Raw genomic sequence first — 23253 nt, forward strand, 5'->3', positions numbered from 1 at the left:
AATCAATAGAAGAATTTGTACTAATGCTTCATTGTAGCTCCCAGCTAAGGTACATTTATGGCAAAAGAATATGTGTAAATGTTTTCTTCTTTGTGAAAGTGCACTCCTGTGGGGAAAAAAAACTTCATCACATTCAAGACTGATATTTATATACAAGTTAAAAATAGCTCTGTGAGAAATTCATATAATTCATGAATTTCATATAGTTGTATTAATAATAAATAATAATAAAAATAATGAATAATAAAATAATAATAAATAATAATTAATTTTAAATTTATATAATCAAATAAAAACATCCAGAAGTTAAGACATAAATATAAACAATGCATTTTTAAACTTTAAATTTTTTTACCCTGCCTCTTTTTTGTTGTTTTTTTTTTTTTTACCCTGCCGCTGAAAAGAATCGGAATCTAGAATCGTTCAGAACCGGAATCGAAACATGGAATCGGAACCGGAATCGTTCAATTTCAAACGATGCCAACCCTAATAAACATACCAACTTTAGCAAAATTTTTGAATAGAGTAATTATTCTAATTGAGACAATGACCTCTCTAGGCACTTTCTATCATGTTTAGTAGCAGTTTGTGCATTAAACTACAGCAGTAATCTGCCATCATTACCACATCCAGCAATCCTTGATAATGGTTATTACTTTCGTATCTTGTTGAATCTTTCTATCTTTAATCTTTCACCTTGTTCTTCTGAAACTCCTCCCAATATTTCCATGCCAAAATAAGCTTTGTATGATCTTTTAACTAAACTAGTAATGCCTCGTCGCTGTTCTTTCAGCTTGTACTCTCCGTAAATGTAGCAAAATACATTTGGATTATTTTTACACATATGTCTTCCTTTTGCCATTATCATCACCCTATGAAAGCAGCGTATAACTTTAATTCTAAAGATCTGAAAAAATAGAGGAAATTAGGAAAAACCAATAGCACATTTGAAATCAGCTGGTTCTAATTATCTAGAAATGACAACAACAACAAAAAAAACCTCATGCAGAAACGAAAATATTTTTGTTTGTAGGCCTGTGTTATGTGAGTGACTATCACCACTGTGGACTAAAGTGGGTTATTTTGTGGCACATGTTGGGTGTGCAGAGGATACGAAAAGTCTGCACATCCTTGTTTAAAAGCCATGTTTTTTTTAAGTAAGAGAATTCTAAATGTTGTCCACCATTGCACGTGTTTACAAACAAACTATAGTCTAGCAGCCTTGGACAAACATTCACACTTTCTTGTAAAAATCCGTAAAATATGCAAAAACACGCCTGGTATTGACTGAGTTAACGTGACCCAAAAACTGCACGACTTAACTGAAATTATTTGAAGGAATTTCAAAATAACCGAGATAATGCGTTCACGCCCTCTTATAGTTGTCAACCTTTTACTCGTTGTATATTAAATTACATTTGTTCTGATATATTTTCACCTTAAAAACTAGATTACAGATTGATGCAACAGTTGAAAGAAAGGCCTACTTTCCATAGAACGCTCCTTCAACACCTAATTCCAACGAGCTGAACTCTGTCCAATGTTTGTATCTTGTTTACGCACTCTTGTTGATGATATCTTTTACAGGTCATGGGTTGCAACCCAATAACACTTGTCTATTCTGAGCTGCTCTCAACTCATTGTTGACTGGCAAAATCGTCTATTCTTGGCAAACACTAATACCGTTGACCCCTTTATGGCTGGGGAACATTGCATAAAAGATCCTCACCAGACCATGACTTTAGTTTCATTTTCCTGTCACTCTTTGTTACTCTTCCCTCTTCATAACAAAAATGGAAAAATGAACTATAGAAGGGAGGGGATTCTCTACCAAACTTTCCCAGTCAAAATGGATTGGAAATCACCGTCAATGGCACTGAAACTTGAGCATTAAAAGCCTGTCCTCCCAGTTCAAATTAACTTCATTTTGTTTTTGTTAACATTTTAATAATTTTTTTATTTATGTATTTATCCCAAAAATGCATTATTGTCTAAAATACCAAAAATCACTTGCCCTATAAAATGAAAACAAACTGTATCCTGTATTTGTCTCGACACTGCCTGATATCGTAGCTGAGATAATGCTGCTACCTTCTGTGACCTTCATGTTGATGGACGGAGCCCGTTGGCACCGTGGTTGCTTATCAGGCAGAACGGATGGTTCCTTCCTGGTTTTCTAAGGCCCAGTCTGTAATTACGTGTGGTGACTGGCTGTAAAGTGTGCGCGCTTCCCAGCACTCCCAATGTTTTCCTTTGTGCCGTCAGCTTCCTATTGTATTCTCCTGGTGATTGCGTCACCACTCACTCACTTGATGATCACGTCTCTTGTCGTCTCCTCTGGTTTCTAGGAGTGGAAGTTTCTGTTGATTTTCCTCATTTAGGATGTGTCTGTTGAATCAACTCTGATGACCTCTTCTACGATTCTCATTTTCAAATACGGCTTTATTATGTCCACTATTTACAATGGAATTGTACTTCTATAGGATTGGCATATGAGTTTAAATTTCCTTTCAAGTGTTCGAATGATGCCAAAGGGTTATCTGGAATGGAAAAGAAATGTGAGGATTATATAACTGAGTCCTGTCGTAGGCCACAGTACACCACAGTATGTCTTATTTCCTGTTGGGGAGTGGATTTTTTGTTTTCCAATAAGCCTGTTAAAGAATAGTACAGTAGATCCACACAAATATTTGTTTTAGCTGCTGTGTTAGATCCACACAAATATTTGTTTTAGCTGCTGTGTTATTAAAGGACGGATGGTATTTGATAACCGCAGACATGTTGAACAATGGTTATGGACATGGCTTGCTAGATTTGCCAGTGTCGATGAACGTATGGAACAGTAATACATAAATGTATAATTACCTAAGTCAAAAAATAGTATTGCTTTGATATACTATTTAAATCCGGGGTCAGCAATCTTTTTGGTGTGGCGTGCCACTTTGAAATTTTCTTGTCAATCAGTGTGCCACACCAAGATTAATGACACACATCCGAATTTTTAAATCCAACAGAGCTGTAATTTTACTCCAAACAAAACAACATGGAAATACATTGAAATCGTTTACATTAAAAACGACCATTCTTCTTTGTCAATTTACTAAAAGATGAATGCAGATTGCAGAAAATCTCAAAACTTGAAAATAAGTGCAACTGTAGTAACAACTGTACTGCATCATCATCTTATGTAAACATATTACACACACGCACACACACGCACACACACCCCCACCCCAGCAGGAAAAGGGGAACAAGTGTGATTCTCAGTGCAGGTCTCTTACACAGTACAGAGTGGGCTATTTTAACCTTCAAAGTCAGAACAGCTGACTTACATATTGTCTTGTTCACTAGCAACTTATAAGAGTGAATTATATGCAAGATTTTAGATTTTCTATTACAAATATAAAAAGATGCCTACCTTAATGTGATCCCTGGCCCCGTTTTTTCTCGTAGTGGCGTTTGACACTTGTTGTGCGACACACAACGCACAAACAGAGCTAGCAGAAGTAACCAGCCAACCAGTTGTTACCGGCATCCCCAAGGGGCCGCTGTCCCCTACAGTATGACTGTCTTCTAGTTAAGCGTAGAAGAAGAAGTGGGCATCTGGGCAAGGAAAAGCGAGAAAGCGAAGCAAGGTGTTGCGAGAAAGTTGTGTGCAGAGCGCCATGAAAAGTGGCTGTGTCCCCCGCTGGTTTTTGCTTTGTTAATGAAAGTCTACAGCAAATAGCCATCCAACGCGTCTCTGTGTTTTTATACACATCGCCACCTCTCCGAAGTAAGCACCGGACGAATCGACGACAACGAGCTACGTTAATCGCCTGTCCACTCCACATTACGGTGCAGAGATGAAAGCACAGCAATTACCAAAAGTGCAGATTAATAACACAGTGCACTTCCGCCAGCTCTCTGATTGGTTGTTTTCGTAACACGTTAGTAGCCTGTGCTGAATTGAGTGTGCATAGAAAAAAATACGACCAGCGTAGAATTAAGGAAGAGCTGGAGGTGTGCTCAAAATCCATTATTGCTCTAATATAACGCCATAAGCGGAGGGTGTGGGAAGGGCACTCCCGTAAAGCCCCTAAGTAACAGGGCGCGCCACTGAAAATGTTTTAATTTCAGGTAAAAAGGTGCATTTTTTTTATTTTTTATTTTGCCATGTGCTCGCGTGTCACTGGTTAACCCTTCGCATGCCAGTGCTGACCGCGTGCCATAGGTTGCCGACCCCTGATCTAAATAAATATACTGAAATTGTGTAACGGGTAGGGATTGTACTGCCAATATTTGGAAATTAATGTATCAAAAAATTGGAAATGAAGTAATTTTTTATATACAAATATATATATATAATATATATATTTAAAAAACCCGATTGCTGTTAGCTAGATTTGTAACATTTTAAACACAGCTGTACAAACTTTTTCTGATAAAGGCTATATAGTTAAATAGGGGTATTTTTGTTTTATGAGGAAATTAGAATAAAGCAGTTTTTCTTGTCTTTTTGTTCATTTTTATTCTCAGTTTAAAAATAGTGGTAATTCTTTCAATATTTTAACTTTGGATTGATGGATATTTAATTAAGATTTCTCTTTATGCGACTGCATCTTATAAAAAAATCTTCTCTGATTGAACACAATACATAGTCTCATTCTTTCAAGTGATTCATTTTATGGTGCTGGTGGTCATAGTGGCGTGGTAGTTACGTCAAAATGTTTATTCTATAGTCCTTCTGCACAAGGAATCCAGGTGCAACAGGTACAGTACATTCTTAACATTCCACTTTTCTGTAAGCTTATGTCTCACATATGGCATTTCTTTTATGCATAGCCTTGCCAGCAAAGTTTGGCAAACAGCCAAATACAGTACTGTACTACGTATATAATAATTGTCAAAGTATTAAATTGATGCTATTGTTATTATTTGTAGTGTAATTCGGAAATATTGTTGAATGAAATATGATCTTTGTAATATGAAACACTCAATTTGTCTACACTGTGATGTCTTTGGAATTGCCTGGATTCCTGCTAAGTTAAAGTCAAAACAAGAAACACAAACAGTCTGCTTTAACTAATACCACACAAATACATGTTTCTATTGGTTACACTATGTACACATTGTGACACTGTAAAGTAAAAAAAAAAAAGACTATTCTGCTCAGCCCTTGTAGTAAGTTTAGTTTATCAATCTAACAGGTCGACTTTATTGCTGACTGAGGTTTTAAAACGTGACGGCGTCACGCTTCAGATGTGATGTCTGCTGAATGTTGTTGGCCTGCGTATTCTCTTCGCTCAGTCTGTCATTAAGTCGTATTTTTACAGCCGTGCTGCGGCCTGGCCGCGTCTGCCCACAAGTGACTTTTCCATTCTGTCAGCGTGCGACGATCACGTCCGTGCTATTCCAATTGAGACCATCTCGATTCAGCCAGAGCTTTGATTTGGCTGAAGCGACATTCAAGTGGTAGCGTTTCATTAGTCTCTATGCATATGGTTCCACTCATTTATACCCATTTTTTTTGTTTCTTGAACTGAATCACAAAAGCAGACTTGAGGGCTGTTAACATGACTTTTTATGGATTTTACAAGAGCCAAGTGATTTATGAGCTCTGATGATATTGAGCAATAAATCAATTATTAGGTAGTTGAGAGTTCACAGTTGCTCAGCATTGCTTCTTTTCTGGACTGTAATTGTCTTAATCTCTCTCAGTCTTCGCTGTGATGGATGTTGTGTCAACCGCATACCACCATGTTTGAATGCCCCTTTTCCAGCATGCTTGAAAGCACTTGCATCAGTCAACGTGTATACTTTAGCTGTCTGGGCTGTAATAGGCTGAATGAGATCCTTGTAGAATATTATTATAGTCAAAGTACATGGGCGACTCAGACAGCTGCAAATAAGATGTTTGGTACAAGTCATAATAACACTGCAAATGGTGCATATTAACCCCTATATAGGATACTCATTGAGCTCAATGGCTGCCATGGACGGCACTAGAGGTCCAATCTGTTATTCGCTTCCAGCCTCTCACAGTCAAAATGGATCATACGTCTAGAACCGTCTGCTGTCAGTTGCAGGCAATCTGTTAAATACTAAGAAATAACAAAAAAAAAATGTTGTGTGTTATTGTTATTTCAGTGTCTGCTACACAAAAAAAAACAAATGTGCTCACTGCTTTACGGCATACGTCACTTTCCCCGTTTCACCATTCATTATAAAGACGGAAGTCCATGCTTACGCTTTTGCGTGAATTCTGCAAAGATGGCAGAGAAACAACAGACACATGTTTTGTCCAACAAGGGGGAAAAAAATGGGAGACTACCAGGATACTCAAGAATAAACATTGGCCCGACTTTCACTCGCTGGCGTGACGCCCCCACCTCCCCCCTCAACCGAACTCGTCAAGTTCGGGAGGGTGGCCACACGGTTGCTAACCATCATATGCTGTTGTTTAGCCACAACTGGATTCATTACCTTGTTACTATTCATCCTTCATACAACCTCTGAAAACAGAAATGTTGTTTAATCCATCTGCAGACGAGAGGGAGATCATGATTTTTAGACACTGTGCGGGTGTGCTCTGGTCCTCATGGGAAACGCGGTCTTCCTTAAGGGAAAACACTACCGCTTTTGTCCACCGGCGTCGCTAAAATCGACCAAAATTTTTAAAGTTACTTAGTGTTGCTTTTATAATATTACCTAGAATAACTTGCCTCCAGGTGTAGCCTCATGACCCAAAATGTGATGTCCACATACCGGTATGTTGACGCCAACGGTATGTTGGTCACTACAGTGAACAGCTATTCAAAAGTTTAAACTTTAACCCTTCATAGGGCCTGTGACTATTTTTGGTAATTTATAAACTTTGTTGTTGACATTTAATACATTTTGGATTAACCAATTATAGGACAAATGACTATTTTTGGCCATTTCAAAAAATGTAAACATTAGCAATTATTGTGTTATTTGAAAAAAAAAAACAACAAATATTTTTGTTAATTTTTCAATAAATATAAATACATTGATAAATTAATAGGGATGGCCCCATCGCATATTTTTGCGCCCGAGTCCACGTCACCCGATTATGAGAATCTGCCGATACAGAGTCCCGATCCGATATCAAAAAAATATTGTTTCCAAAAAAAAAAAAAAAAGTTTTAAACATGTTACTGTCCCACTGAATTATTTTTAAACAAGATTAACATAGAAACATATAGGGGTGTGCCATCTTAGGCACCCCACGATTCGTTTGGCTTGTTCAAATTTCGTTCGGCAACGAGCGGCTGTCATAAAGTTATGAGTGAAAATCATCGTTTTTGAACCTTTATGAATCGTAATCGAATCGTCACGTGTCGAATCGCGATGCATGTAATAATCGATTTTTTTAGAACTCCTCTATACATGCCGTTATTAAATGCCTCAGTGAGTGAGCCCCCTCAAATCCGCTCACGCTCCTGAGAACACTTACATACACACAATGAGTTGCCACAGCACACTACCGCAAATGTTTAACAAGCTCAATGATTATTGACAGATACAGCGTCTTTCAATGTAGCGCTCCCAGGCTTCTCTGGCAACATCAAAGCTTCAACGGCTGTCACTTATCATTAACTTTAACAAGCAAATTGCAGTGCACTGGTGAGCAAAAAAAGCAGCAGGAGGGAGAGTGAAGGCTGTACCCGCATGAAGCAGAGGAACATAAATATATATCTTTAATTAAAAACCTAAACCTTTTCAGCCGATTCCGATCCTCTGAAAAATGGCACAATCGGCCCGATTTCCAATCACGTGATCGGATCGGTACATCTAACTACATTGATGAAAAGAAAATAAATTAAAAATAGTAATGCACACTGCTGATGGCCTCAAGTAACACTCTAATGCATTTTTTCCCCATAGTACGGTATTTAACTCATTGCTTGCCATTGATGGTGATAGATGTCCAATTCATTTAAACTGGGAAGACTGAAAGTAAATGCTCATGTTTCTGTGCCATTGGTGGAGCTAGGCGTCTTAATTCGACTGGGAGGGGCAAATTAATGTTTGAGCAGCCAATGAGTTAAACAAGTGCCCTATAAGCGTAAAAAAATATATATATATGCATGAAAAGGATAATTGTTAAAATAAAGCCACTTGACCTATAAATGGTTAATAAAATGGCAGCTCTCAGTTGAAGTTTACTGTCAAACTAAACATAAAACTAAGAATTGTGGAAAAAAAAAAAAAAAAAACTCACATATTTTATATTTCTGCTTGAATATGATACCTTTCCATTAGATTATCCTTAATCCCCAGTGAACTCCCATGGAAAGTGTCCTACGCTTAGCCTCCTATGAAATTTTTCCAGACACTTTCTGGAAATGTACCTTATATTTTCCACCCAATTCACATTATACATCTGCGCAGAGCATGAGTGATAGTGTGTGGCGATCGGGCCATTGCTCTTCTGCTGACGGCGCAGATCCGAGCTGGTCGAGGCACGTGTTAAGAGGAATGTGCTCTGCCTGCGTTTGAATGTCTGCTCTGAGAGGTGAAAGGTCGTGTTTGGACGCACGGGAGGTCCGGTAGGACAATAGGATGATTACGGATTTGATGCAGGCTTTGTCTTTTAATGCGGCGGCTCAGCTTTGCGGGATGCATGCACTGGTGTCTTGTCTTAAAAGCGCTTCATAAACAGTTTCATTGCAACACCACCTGAGGCCCAGGGCGGGGTGAGAAAGCAACAGCGGATTATTTTGGGAGGGTAGTGGGAGTTGGACATTGGAATATCAAAGGCTTTGCACTTCACACAAATTGTGGTCTCAACCGTTTATCCCTTTATGTCTGTGTCCAATCTACTTGCAGCATTTTCACTTGGTAGTTACCTGCCGGGAACATTTTTAAAAAAATTTATTTGTGCTATCTCTATATTCATCGTTTCCTTACCCTTGATTAGAACACGTTCAAAATGAACTACGGCCGTCCGGCTGCCTCTACCGGCTAACTCCACAACCTTTTAATGTAATTAATCAGCCCTTAGACAAAAAATTTGAAATCGGGCACTGAAGAACGATACGTGCAATATACATCCCTAGAATATACCTACCAAATTTCATTCTATAACGTCCAAGAATATCGGAATATCGGACTTTTAGTTTGTGTCCACGAATAACGAAGGAGTTGCCATTTTAGTTCTGCAATTACTCAATCTAATTCAGGTCTTTAGAGAAATCATCCGGGCTCCAAGGATCGATGCATTTAGACCACTAAAACATAGTTACCGAATTTCATTCTGAACCGTCCGCAACTAACGTTGGTGTAGCAAATTTTAATCTGCAATTACATAATCTATTTAATTAGCCTGGCAAATGAAAAAAAAAATCTGGCTCCGAGAACCGACACGTACTTCTCCAGAATATACAAAATTTCATTTTAATCCATCCACGAATAATGGAGTAGTAGCAATTTAAATTGCGCAAGTAATTAATGGAGGTAATCAGTCCTGAGGAAAAGGAAGATCAATGCATATATGCATGCCAACAATATGACTAATAAGTTTCATTTGGAGCCTTCTAAAACTAATGGAGGAGTAGCAATTTGAGTTACTGTCCTTCCCAGCAAGAACAAGAAGAGCAACACTAAAAAGTAACTGTAAATATTTAACAGAAGTACCGTAGGTTTTTCCGGATATAAAGGTCTACACACCACTGTTTAAAAGTCTGTTTTTGAGATGTAAAATGATGAAGAGTCAGCCAATGTGATTACAGCCTGTGCATCTCAGTTGAAAATCAAATCATTTTTAAATGCAAAGTAAAAATGTAACAACAGAAATAATGTAGTTGCACATGTGTGTGCACCCTGTGTAATGGTGTTCAGAATTAACGATCTCATTCAAGATCATGTGTGAAACTGCCAGCCCTTTCATATCAAATGAATTGACCATCTGTTGCCATGCAATGAGTTAACAAGTTCAAAAGAGCTACGACCGCCTGGCTCGCTCTTTAAATGTCTCATCAGCCCAGACACATAAGCACACTCAAAGAGCACGTATGCTCTTTCCTGGCTAGTTCGGAACCAATAGTCTCATCAGCTCAAATGCATGACATGCAAAGAGTATGCAAGCCCTTTACTGGCCAATTGGGAAACGGAAGGCTACAATCAGTCTTCAATTAATGTAATGTAATGTTAACAGCCCTGAGACAAAAAAAATAGAATAAATACAAACCAGGCTCCAAGATCGACGCGCACACATTTTTAGAATATAGCTATCAAATTTCACTCTACTACGTCCAAGAATGACGGAGGAGTAGCAATTTTAGTTTGTATCCCATGAAGAAGAAAAACAACAAAGCCAGTGAGATGCAGTATGTAGCCCCACAAAACCACATTTTTGAGGGAAGGTCCGGCTGTATTAATGGAATTTCCATTCATTTCAGTGGGAATAGATGCTTTTAAATGAGCTTTTTAGTTGCAAGCATGAATGAAAAAATGTAATATCTTAAGGTACCCCTGTATTAGGGTGGCACAGCAGCCAAGCGATATATTAATTTATTTTATGAAAACCCAAATATGGTTACTTCAGCCAAGTAATGAAGGCGTCTCTGAATTCTTGGCCACCAGATGACATCAGACTGTGTGTCTTTCCTCCTCAGACCGGGCATGACGGCACAGGCTGAGCGGAGGGTGTAGCCACATCTGGCGGAGCGCTTGCGAGAAGCACTAGCCTTGGCGCACCGACGCATCTGCCACCGCCGTCGGAAAAGATGGGAGAGACAGAGGATGAGCGGGAAAGTGACACTGGAAAGCTCTTCGAGGACTTTGTCCAGGCTTCCACATGTAAGGGAACGATGCAGGCCTTTAACGTCCTGTGCAGGCAGCTGGACTTGGACCCCGCTGATCACGCCACCTTCTACAACTGTCTGAAGGCCAAGGTCACATCCTGGAAGGCCAAAGCACTATGGAGTAAGCTGGATAAGCGAATGTCCCACAAGGAGTACAAGAATGGTCAAGCCTGTGTGGGCACCAAGGTAGGATAATCAAGTTTCTAGTACAGTCGATTTGGTAACATTTTCTACGTAATTACAATCGGTACCGTCCGTTTATTCCCACTATATACAGTATACGTTTCATCCAAAGGCTCTGTATGGTACAACAAATATGTGCACATCTGGAAAAACTTTTAAGTGTTTTCACAGTTAGGTCTGAAATAAACATGTGACCTCATGTTAATCCATGCATGACTAATTAAATTGTAATTATGGTGCTGTACAGACCCCAGAGCAACTGGAAACTGCAATTCCATCAAAGGTTGCCTAGAGAGATCCATACTATCTACAGTATTAACACAACACTCATATGTATGGGTTGAGAAATACTGGTATACAGTATGCACCCTTAACTCATTGTTGCAAGCCTTAATTTGAAATGGACATCTGTCGCAGTCACTGGCAACCAGTGAGTTAAAAAGCACAAATGCCTCTCTTTCTGGAGTTAAAAGATAATAGTGAATGTAAAATATGGTTAGAAGAATGTTGTGATGTTAAAATATCCTCCTGATTTACAGCTGTTATAAGCTACAGAACAACTTGTAAATGACAACTAAATGATCTGTGACTTTGTTTTATGAAAACTACGAAAGCAACGTGTGTGATATCACTCTGCACTCACTATTATATGATTACTTTCGAGGATGTGATGTCATTTTGGGTTCACGGCGGAACCTCAGCAGTGGGCCAAAACACTTGGCATGAACTACTGTATCTTATGGAGATGATCAGTCTTGGCAATTTTAATATTTTTAACAGCTTTTCAGCTCATTTTCACCAAAGCCGCAACAGTTTCAGTTCAGGGCATGGCGTCTTTCCTCTGTGACGGCGAGGTTGCAAGTGGAACAGGAAGTGTGGTTGTCCTGACTCAGCGGATAAACTGGATAAAAACACCAGTCATTGGAAACGGGACTAAATAAATACAACATTTTGTGTATTTTCATGACTTTCAATGCACAAATTACATCTCAAGATGTAATTGAAAAGTTTGTCACATTATGCTGATGATAACCTCTGGCTGGTGAAACACTGTGTCATCAACCTTAAATTCCCAGTGGAACAAGATTAAAAAACATGGGGACTAAAGCAAAGTCATCACCTCTGGTGCAAAGGCAACTATAAACCTGACAAATGTTTCCTAGTTGTTATTCGCATTCTCCTTTTATGCATTTTATAACTTCTGTCCTTATGAAATCTTTGGATTCACAAGCTCAGAGAAGCATCAACATAATCTGCAAGATATGCCAAAAGAAATAAAATGACATGCTGTTAAACTATATACAGTTGTGTTTAAACGTTTAAGGGGAAAGGAAGGGGGGGTGGGAAGATTCCCAGAAAGACTACAGCACACATGCGTCACTTCTTTCATCTATCATCCAAGAAGCTGATGTCATGTTTGGGCTCAGTTCTTAGACAAAAGACCGATGCTGTTGCTTCACTCAAGGTGACTTCATGCGCTTTGTGGCCGACGTTCGAAGAGCAACGGCTCACGCTGATGCAAGATTTTGGCAGGTGTTCCTTCTTGGCAACCTTTTAATCTACATGTTTGTTTCTTAGTGATGTCATCTTCAGATGATCCGGACTCGTATTTTGGGTAAAATAGTCCTGCAAAGTGGGTTTGATGAGATTAGCATGTGTTTACACTCTGTGGTCTTTAGGAAATAAACGGAATGTCACACCAGCAGAAAAAATTACACTCTTTTGTGAGTAATGTGACACCTACTTAATCACAAATTGTCTTCCCAGTGCCTCATCATCGGAGGAGGTCCATGCGGCCTGCGCACGGCCATCGAGCTGGCCTTGATGGGGGCTAAAGTGGTGGTGGTCGAGAAGAGGGATTCCTTCTCCAGAAACAACGTGCTGCATCTCTGGCCTTTCACCATTCATGACCTGCGGGGTCTCGGAGCCAAAAAGTTTTATGGCAAATTCTGCGCTGGGGCCATCGATCATATCAGTGAGTGAAGCGCCGTATGTCAGTTTGTTTGTTTGTGTTTAAGATACCTCAAACAAATAAAGGGCTCATGATCAAATTTACAGGATATATTTGTAATATAAAGAAGTGATTCAATTTTAAGGTAATGAGGTCAAAAGGAACAAAAAAATGAATTTCAGGATAACCTCAAAACAAATTAGCATGTTTAATATTTGCAAGGTAGGTGAAATGATTACAGTAGAAAGAGATTTTGGGTCTCCTCTCTGGCTGCTCCTCTATTTTTTTTTTTAGTTAGGGTTGTGAGTTTTGCAGCTGTGGTATGTTCTACAGTTGCACTGCTCCAATCCGTTGACATAACACATTCCATATTTTGTGGGAGAGTTTATTGCGGCTTTTACACCGAAGTCTCATTATTATTATTCATTCAATTTGGCAAATGTGTGCATTTTTTTAGATACCATATTTTCCGGTCTTCTGTATAAATTGCCTTTTTTTGTTGTTTGGCTGGACCTGCAAATTGTTACTACTCAAGTGGGACTTGTTTTTTTTCACACTGACAGTCGCAAGAACAGACTCCTACTTTGCCTGTTCTCCATTTTATTGTAATTACTATAATGTAGTTTTTGCTTTTGCTGTCAGATAAGGAAAATTCCCCACTAACACTCCAGTACGAGTTACAAGTTTTTTTTCCTCGTCATTGTGCATTTTTGGGCTGGTACAATATACTGTACACATACAGGCACAACTTAGGCTAGGTTCATACCGCAGGTCTTAATGCACAATTCCGATTTTTTTGTCATATCTGTTTTTTTGGTGTGTCTGTTCAGACTGCCTTTGTCAAGTGAGCCCCTTCAAGTGTCATGCATGCGCACTAATTCGCAGTCTGAGATGCGCTGTGCAAACTGACCTGTATGTGCAGGAGCATCGAAAAAATGCTGCTGCAATGCCATTCTAGGGTGATCATATTTTGATTTCCAAAAAAGAGGACACAAATAACAGACATAAATAATTCCCGTTTAGTTTTATATCCATCCGTCCGTCCGTCCGTCCGTCCGTCCGTCCGTCCGTCCGTCCGTCCGTCCGTCCGTCCGTCCGTCCGTCCATCCATCCATCCATCCATCCATCCATCGTTTATTTGGAGCACAGATCCCCATGCCACCATTTTAATTTTGACTGTTGTCAAGCTCGCCCATTCCCTTAAAGGCCGCGTTCAAGCTAGGCACTAATGCACAGCTGCATCGCTACAGTAGAGCCCTGTCTCTCTCGCTCTTTGCTGACGTAATAGCGTACCGCACGAATGCTATTTTTACACCGTGACACCGCCATCGTAACGCGGAAGTGGGTCATTATAGACACGCCCCCGCATACAATCCATGTTATTTCTGCTTGTTTTTACTCCGGTAAGTTTTCAAAAAGAAGATGCCGATCAAACACTGCCGCTATGGAACTTGTAGAAACGACTCTAGCGGACATCCAAAAGACCAGTTTAACGCCAGCAAGGTGAAGCCATTCACATTTCATGTGCAGTAAACATTTTGTTGGGGGCCATGGCCATTTTGATATTTTTACTTAATTTCCAGCGTGGCGTTTTGCCGTGCTGCTTCTGTCTGACAATGAATGACCTGAAAAAATTAAAATGGTATCTGACTGCCACTGTTGTTACCTTTTCTGTTGTAAAAAGAAAAAAAAAAAAACTTTAGTAAAGGGAATTGTAAATAAATTATAGAAATAAGATTTGTTATTGATGAAAAAAATTAAGTGTTCATTGGCTGTCACTGCATTTTGGATCGCTATGTAAATTACCCCCAAGAACGGTGAGAGATGTAAGCCAACCAGAGGATATAATATATAAGAAAGACAGGGCATATGCTGTTAAAGGATAGATATTTGAAACAGGAGAATGTAATTGTCAGTGGCGTAAGGCAATGCACACAAGACAAAGGTGACGATAAAAAAGCTACTTCTGGATCAAGTTGGCTCTATTTCCTGTCTTTTTCATCCTCGACACTCAAGCCATCTCTTCAACTGAACATTTGTATGTTCTTCCACATCTTTACCAGTGAATTTGGCACCAGGGACATCATTTTCGGACAGAATTGCTAGGTTTAGCTTAGTAAACACTAGTTCGTACACTATTTCCATGCATTTACTATTGGGGACAAACGGGAGATTGACCCGCCTAGCCACAATTGCTAATATCATGAATAGTAATGAGCAAAAGTGACATGTTGCTTGCGGTACATCATTGCTGCATGAATTGCGGTTTGGGGGACTTGACAGTTCAGACCGCAGCCACATTCTGGAAAAATGTGGCCCAGATCGGATTTTAACCACGTACGAAAGAGACCCAGATGGGATTTGAAATGGTCCACTTTTATGCGACTTGTCCTGTTCAGGCCTTCAAGTTAATGCCTGACTCGAGTATGAACCTAGCCTTATAGTCCTAAGAATACAGTTTTCTTTCTCTTTCATTTTACTCTTTCAGAGTAAAAAAATTAAAAGTAAAAAGAAACCAACACATGAGATTTACTCTACTGTCACATTTATTTTTATTTTCTGTGTTTTTACAGGTATCAGGCAGCTGCAGTTAATGCTGTTAAAGGTGGCCCTCATAGTTGCAGTGGAGTTTCACATTAATGTTGAGTTTGTCAAACTGGTAGAACCTCAAGCAAGCCAAGAAAATGAAGGTACGAATGGACAATTTCACATCTTATATACCTTAGGGCTTCACAGGCTGTTTCTTTGCATGTGGTGCAGTATCGAAAAATATCCTCATAACAAAATATCAAAGTATGAAATACAAAGGCTTTTACTTCGATATTAATGAATGCTTTCTATGTGATTAAAAAAAAAAAAAAAAAGACGCACACAGCTTCATTGTGTTATGGTAACAGGAGGAACAACTTGACTGGCCCCCACCCGAGTTTGGCTTTCAGGCTTGCTTCCAGCTGTAATATCAATACACTGATAAGAACAACGAGAGCCTCGCCTAAATTTAGAAGAACTTCTTCCCCCTCTGCCGCGGTCATGCCCGAATATTATATTGCGCAACAAAATGCCAGGTTGTTTTTTTGTGCGGTGAGCGGTTTCCTGCAACCACTCCAAAGTACTTTTTAATATCTGCTAATAAATGCTAGACAAGATTATTTTTTTCTTTTTGTTCGAGATCATTTAGGGAAGACGCATGAGTAGAATGTGTCAATGGCATCCAAAAGTCATATTCAATTTAAGTTTTATTTCAAACGCGGGGTCCCTAAAGCCCCTTAGCTGATGCTTCTCACGCTATGTGGCCATTTCTGTCTTCGCCAAAGGAATAGTGCACAAAGAGAATATTTATATAATGTCTTTTCCCTCCTCCTTCCCTGATCTTTCTGTGGTCGTCTCTCTCTTTCAGGGCCGGGGTGGAGAGCTGCAATCCGACCTGCTGATCACCCCCTGGCTGACTTTGAGTTTGACGTGGTGGTGGGGGCTGATGGGCGCAGGAACACGCTGGAAGGTGAGAAGATGCCAAAGAACATTGTCACGCGGGGACAATGCCTCTTATAAAGTTACCACATGCGGCCAAAACAAAAAGAACATCCTAGACTCAGATTTTCTTCTCCCACCAGCACTGGAATCACATGTTTGGAATTCTTCGTTTAACCAAAAATGTTTTTCCAAGAGATGAAACTAGATTACTAATGAATAAAATTTTCAGTCTTCTGATAGCTTCTTTCAATTGCTTGATAACTACGAGATTATTTTTTTAACGTCACAGAAGTTCTCAGAGTTATATAGTTATATAGTTTTGTTGTTGTTGTTGTTGTTTTTTTTTGATAATTAAAAAATAAATAATTTAACCTCATAAAGACCTGGCGTCCACATTGGTGGACACAACATTTTTTGTGTCATCTGGGCTACAATTTTAACATCTGATAGAAAAATGTGGACTGCATGACCCAAAATGTGATATTCACATTTTTAGACACCTGGTAGCAATTATAATTAAATGTTTGTATTTATTATTAATGATTACTTTTATGTATTACAAAACAAATAGTAAGTACTCACCACTTTTAACCGATGTGCGCATGTGTTTTTACATCTCGCCGCGTAAAAAACAAGGCAGGCAACGAAGGGATCGAAAATACAAACTGTCAAATGGCAGCAAGTCAATATCTCGGCAACCTGCTTAGGATTTGTTTAAAGACACTGCTGATGAGCTGGAATTATATGCAGGTACGACATCGGGAGCTCATCCCACAGTTCTGTAACAAAGCAATCTAATTAGCAGCAGAATGTGACAAAATCATGGCAGTTGTCATACTAGCTTCGCTTGTAGCTAGCAAGTCCAGGCCAACTTTGTCATCACCCCAAGCGTCCATTGTGCGCATAAAACATGGCCCCCTCCGTAGGTCAAAACATGAAGTAAATATTATAGATTTTCACATTTTATGTGTTTCTAAAAACCCTTTAGTAAAAGAGAACAATTGTGGCTTATTAGAGCCTACAAGTCTTTAAGTCCGAGGTTCCCTTTAAGCCTTAACTCATTGGCGATGATAGATAATGATTAACCTAAACTAACTCACTAATACAACTCACTAAACTAAAATATATTCTAGAACACCTACAAGCTTCTTCGTCAACGCCTATTACCTACGTTCTCATTTACATATTCAATCGAACTATTTCCAATCGGCAGATAACTTTCTTTGAAATTTTCTCCCAACGGAGCCACCAATTGAAAACACTCAAATGTACCAGTGTGAGAGTGTGGTCATGTTGTCAAAGCACAAAGTATCATTATACAAAAATAGCATGAGGCAGGCTCGAGTGGAGCAGCTGATGTGCGCTAGAGCCTCTCCATGACTTTGCATCACTCTTTTTGGACTGTGTTTTGAACTGCCTGCTTGCTGTGGTCAAGCCAACAAGCAATATGCATCTGAGGCTTATTCCTAAAAAGGTCAAAAACAAGACTTTTGCCTCATTCTTTGGTTATGAAGCATCCCAAAGGAAATGAGTCAGTCTGCAGAAGTTCTGGTTTTTTTTAGTGAGCTAAATTTGGCAAAGTAGCCCGAAATACAACCAGATCTGGATTTTGTACAGTGCTTTGTTCCCAGTGAAGAGTGGGTGTTAATTTCATTTCATTTTTGACTTTGAGAAATGATTATTTAAAGTGACCCCTTCATGTGCATGACTAAAACAGTGGTATGCGCAAAAGCCTTTGAAATGTGATTTGGTGGGTGTCTAGATTGCAAAGTTAATGACTTCTGTATCCCGTTTTTTATTAAAGTACGTCCCTCAAGGAGCATAGTTGACTTTTTGAAAATAAACAAAATAGAATAAATTAAAAAAACTGTACAATTCAACTTTGCAAATACAGTTGCCTTGATTTTTGATCACTTTCCTGATCATTTGGTTAACAGGATTAGTCGGAGGAGAATTTACTAGGAATGGGACTCAATGGGAAAAAAATAGCCACCTTACAAATCATTAATCTTGATTGCTGTAATTTCTGCGATGTAGAGTAGACCTGACCATACGCTGCACTGCTCGAATTAAAAAAAAAAAATCCATATACACTACACACCTGACTATAAGCCATAGGTGTCCTCGTCTTAATATGTAATATTTAGATTTCTTAATCCCCTTACAAAAAATCTTCACTCACTGTAGCTGTACAGAGCATTATATGGAGTACATTACATTAAATTACACATATCATACGTAAAACACTGACATGGCCGACAACAATGATGGTAAACCTATGAGTAAATCATCAGGGTCTACTGTTTAGGGGAGCTACCGTATAACTATCAGGCTTTTTTCTAGCCATACTCCCTTGCAATTAGTTGATCGATATCTGCAACTTGAAGGTGAAGGAATTATATATTGATGCAGTGGATGAGTTGATGTCCTGTAATATGGAGGTGGGTAGTCTTTCCTGTCCTCCTTCTTTGATGTCTATTGCCGTCAATGGCACTGAGTCAGTCAATAGTTGGTCATGTTGTTGTTACTTTGAAAGTTAAAAGTTTGTAGGTTTTTTGACCAAACATCTCTATAAGTTTTAAGACTTATGTTTTACTACTATAATTGTCAGTTCTAATTGTTTTTGCCCCTGTAAGCTGTGTAAGCCGAATGTGATTAGCCCTTAAGACTACTTTTCCTTTTGGTTTGAGCACTCAAGCCCTCAGGTCCTAACCCTTCACATTTAGTGAGGACAGAACAACATTCATCATTCGTTAATTGAGTAAAGTAAATAATAATATACTGTGAGGTACAATTAGGTACAGTTTGTATAAAAAAAAAAAAAGACTGGGGACAAAATGGCGGCCAAGACTTCAGCGTCGTGAAGTCAAAATCGCATAGGTCGAGCACGTCGTAACGCAGGAACTACATGGAAACACTTAGCCGGAAAACTGAAAGGCCAAAAAATACACATGAATATACATCATTTTTAAAAACTTGTTACATTTCAATATTTTCCAATTAATGCCCTTTGCCTTGGCATTGTTTCTACAACTGCAAAAACACGCCCCATTAAATTCCCTTATTTTCAATGTAAATCTACTAGAAATAAGTGAAATTATCTGCCAGTGCTCCAAGTAAATTTTAATCATCTTAAGTTTCTTGAAATAAGAAAATAGCTAGATGAAAATAAGCTTAACAGACTTATTTTAAGCAATAAATTAGCAGATTTAATTAAAAAAAAGAAGCTTTGATTGGTCGAAATGTTTTTAATTAAAGAATAGATATTGTTCAAAACATTACTGGTAGTCCCCGGGTTACGAACAAGTTCTGTTCCAACACTGGCGACGTAAGTAGAATTAACCGTTTAAAGACCCCTAAAGACCATCTAAATCTCAAAGTAACTATCCAAAAACATGTATTTTTCGTCGTCGACGTTTGTACTGTCCTCGCCAAGACGTTGGCGCTAAGTCCTAGCAAGACATCGGGCTAAATTCTGAAATGACGATGTCAGACGTCCGTGGGATTTGCTGACTTTATTCAGCAGCTCCTGACATCAACCCTTGCAGAATGAAACGAAAACAAAATGAAGTTAAATCTGTCTCATCTCAATAACAGCAATTCAAATTTGCGTTTACAAGTAGCTGCTGATACAGCAATAACAAACAATTAGCATGTATCAGTTAGCGTCCGCACATCATCAAAAACAATCACATAAAATCGCCCCAAGTGTTCCACCACATTTGAAAGCGCACAATAAACAGGAAAAAAGTTGTTATACAGTGGGGCAAATAAGTATTTAGTCAACCACCAATTGTGCAAGTTCTCCTACTTGGAAAGTTTAGAGAGGCCTGTAATTGTCAACATGGGTAAACCTCAACCACGAGAGACAGAATGTGGAAAAAAAAACAGAAAATCACATTGTTTGATTTTTAAAGGATTTATTTCCAAATTAGAGTGGAAAATAAGTATTTGGTCACCTACAAACAAGCAAAATTTTTGGCTGTCAAAGAGGTCTAACTTCTTCTAACAAGGTCTAACGAGGCTCAACTCGATACCTGTATTAATGGCACCTGTTTTAACTCATTATCGGTATAAAAGACACCTGTCCACAATTTCAGTCAGTCACACGCCAAACTCCATTATGGCCAAGACCAAAGAGCTGTCGAAGGGCACCAGAGACAAAATTGTAGACCTGCACCAGGCTGGGAAGACTGAACCTTCAATAGGTAAAATGCTTGGTGTAAAGAAATCAACTGTGGGAGCAATCATTAGAAAATGGAAGACATACAAGACCACTGATAATCTCCCTCGATCTGGGGCTCCATGCAAGATTTCACCCCGTGGCGTCAAAATGATCACAACAACGTTGAGCAAAAATCCCAGAACCACACGGGGGACCAAGTGAATGACATACAGAGAGCTGGGACCACAGTAACAAAGGCTACTATCAGTAACACAATGCGCCGCCAGGGACTCAAATCCTGCACTGCCAGACGTGTCCCCCTATTGAAGCCATTACACATCCAGGCCCGTCTGCGGTTCGCTAGAGAGCATTTGGATGATCCAGAAGAGGACTGGGAGAATGTGTTATGGTCAGATGAAACCAAAATAGAACTTTTTGGTAGAAACACAGGTTCTCGTGTTTGGAGGAGAAAGAATACTGAATTGCATCCGAAGAACACCATACCCACTGTGAAGCATGGGGGTGGAAACATCATGCGTTGGGGCTGTTTTTCTGCAAAGGGACCACGACGACTGATCTGTGTAAAGGAAAGAATGAATGGGGCCATGTATCGAGAGATTTTGAGTGAAAATCTCCTTCCATCAGCAAGGGCATTGAAGATGAGACGTGGCTGGGTATTTTAGCATGACAATGATCCCAAACACACAGCCAGGAAAACAAAGGAGTGGCTTCGTAAGAAGCATTTCAAGGTCCTGGAGTGGCCTAGCCAGTCTCCAGATCTCAACCCCATAGAAAATCTGTGGAGGGAGTTGAAAGTCCGTGTTGCCCAACGACAGCCCCAAAACATCACTGCTCTAGAGGAGATCTGCATGGAGTAATGGGCAAAATACCTGCAACAGTGTGTGAAAAGCTTTTGAAGAGTTACAGAAAACGTTTGGCCTCCGTTATTACCAACAAAGGATAAATAACAAAGTATTGAGATGAACTTTTGGTATTGACCAAATACTTTTGTTCCACCATGATTTGCAAATAAATTCTTTAAAAATCAAACAATGTGATTTTCTGTTTTTTTTCCACATTCTGTCTATCATGGTTGAAGTTTACCCATGTTGACAGTTACTCTCTAATTATTTTCAAGTGGGAGAACTTTCACAATTAGAGGTTGACTAAATACTTATTTGCCCCACTGTATACAGGTGTTGTCTCTGTGGATGCTTCACAAGCAAAAAATGTCCGCACAGGATTGCAGCTGTAATCTTTTTCTCTCTCTCACTTGGCTGCATGACTTCTTCGTGAGAGCAAGTGCGCTGTTGTTCATGTGTGCAAATACGTTTTTCTCCATGTGTACATGCGCTCTTACTCGCGTGGGGAAGTACTACAGTATCTGCTCTATGCTTCCTGTGCCAAAATAAAAGCATGGATAACAAAACAAAAGTCAAGATTTTATATATATGTATATATATATATATATATATAAAGTAGTAGAAGAATAATCTGACTGGCCTTTATCTGTTAACTAGTCTTTGACACTCAAAACAAGACGGAGAAAATTATTCGGCAAGATTTAAGAAGGTGTTTACTGAGTGAACCTTACACTCTAAATGTAACTCATAGCATTAGCATAGGATGGCGAACATCCTCTCAAACACACTCTCACTTGTTTACATCTCGTCCTGAAGTCCTGTTGGGTTTAATTATTTGAAAATAATGTACTGTTCTTGCTAGGGATGCGTGAGCAGGAGGGGATCCCAGAGTACACAAACTAGTTGTGGCGATTAATTTTTTATTAGCGAGCACAAGAGAGAAGAAAGTGGCGGGTGTGGATCGCTCTGCTCGGGGTCACATGAGACGTGGAAGCTCGGAAGCAGGCAGACGTGGAATCCGACAAGGAGCACGCATAAAACAGGACCTGAGGCGAGCTAGCATGAAGGAATGCGAGATACAACTGATGTAGTACACAGACAAGCTGATCGGGCGACGAGGTGGCAGCGTCCACTGGCTTTTAAGGATGGCTGATGGTTATTTCCCGCATCTGTGGCTGCTCCACCCGTCCACAGATACAAACATGCACACCTGCCCAAAGAGGACCTGAGGGCTTGAGTGCTTAAACCAAAAGGAAAAGTAGTCTTAAAGGCTAATCACATACGGCTTACACTGCTTACGGAGGCAAAAACAATAAGAACTGATTATTATGTCTCTTCCCTCGTTGCCATTCTGTTTTTGCATTGCAGGTTTCAAGAGAAAAGATTTCCGAGGCAAACTGGCAATCGCCATCACTGCCAACTTCATCAATAGGAACACAACGGCAGAGGCCAAGGTGGAGGAGATCAGTGGTGTGGCTTTTATTTTCAACCAGAAGTTTTTCCTTGACCTCAAAGAAGAAACAGGTGGGATCTGATGTCTTCAATGACATTTTATAGATTCTTTTACTACTTAAAAAAATATATATGTTCACATGTGTCGGACATGCCTGTTTTTTTTTTTTTTGTGGCAGGCATCGACCTGGAAAACATTGTGTACTACAAAGATAACACACACTACTTTGTTATGACGGCAAAGAAACAGAGCCTGCTGGATAAAGGCGTCGTCATAAGTGTGAGCTCACATTATTCTTGAAAAATGATAGCATGTAAAATTTAAAATGAAACTTTATCATCTTAATTTGAACCTTA

At 39.3% G+C, this 23253-nt stretch overlaps 1 protein-coding gene across 5 annotated transcripts in view; it reads left to right on the plus strand.

Moving 5' to 3' along the window:
• mical2a (microtubule associated monooxygenase, calponin and LIM domain containing 2a) overlaps positions 1-23253 on the plus strand; it is a 64934-nt gene that overhangs the window by 5497 nt on the left and 36184 nt on the right. For 4 of the 5 annotated variants that reach the window (XM_057855599.1, XM_057855453.1, XM_057855679.1 and 1 more), the window contains exons 2-7: positions 10623-10997; positions 12762-12969; positions 15519-15635; positions 16343-16444; positions 22813-22968; positions 23076-23176. In XM_057855599.1, coding sequence (XP_057711582.1) covers positions 10734-10997; positions 12762-12969; positions 15519-15635; positions 16343-16444; positions 22813-22968; positions 23076-23176 — 948 coding nt within the window. In that variant the 5' untranslated portion in view covers positions 10623-10733. The remainder of the gene's footprint in view (positions 1-10622; positions 10998-12761; positions 12970-15518; positions 15636-16342; positions 16445-22812; positions 22969-23075; positions 23177-23253) is intronic. The other variant, XM_057855523.1, reaches the window with a different exon arrangement.

Source organism: Corythoichthys intestinalis, chromosome 1 (assembly GCF_030265065.1).
Source record: "Corythoichthys intestinalis isolate RoL2023-P3 chromosome 1, ASM3026506v1, whole genome shotgun sequence".
Classification (NCBI taxonomy): domain Eukaryota; kingdom Metazoa; phylum Chordata; class Actinopteri; order Syngnathiformes; family Syngnathidae; genus Corythoichthys; species Corythoichthys intestinalis.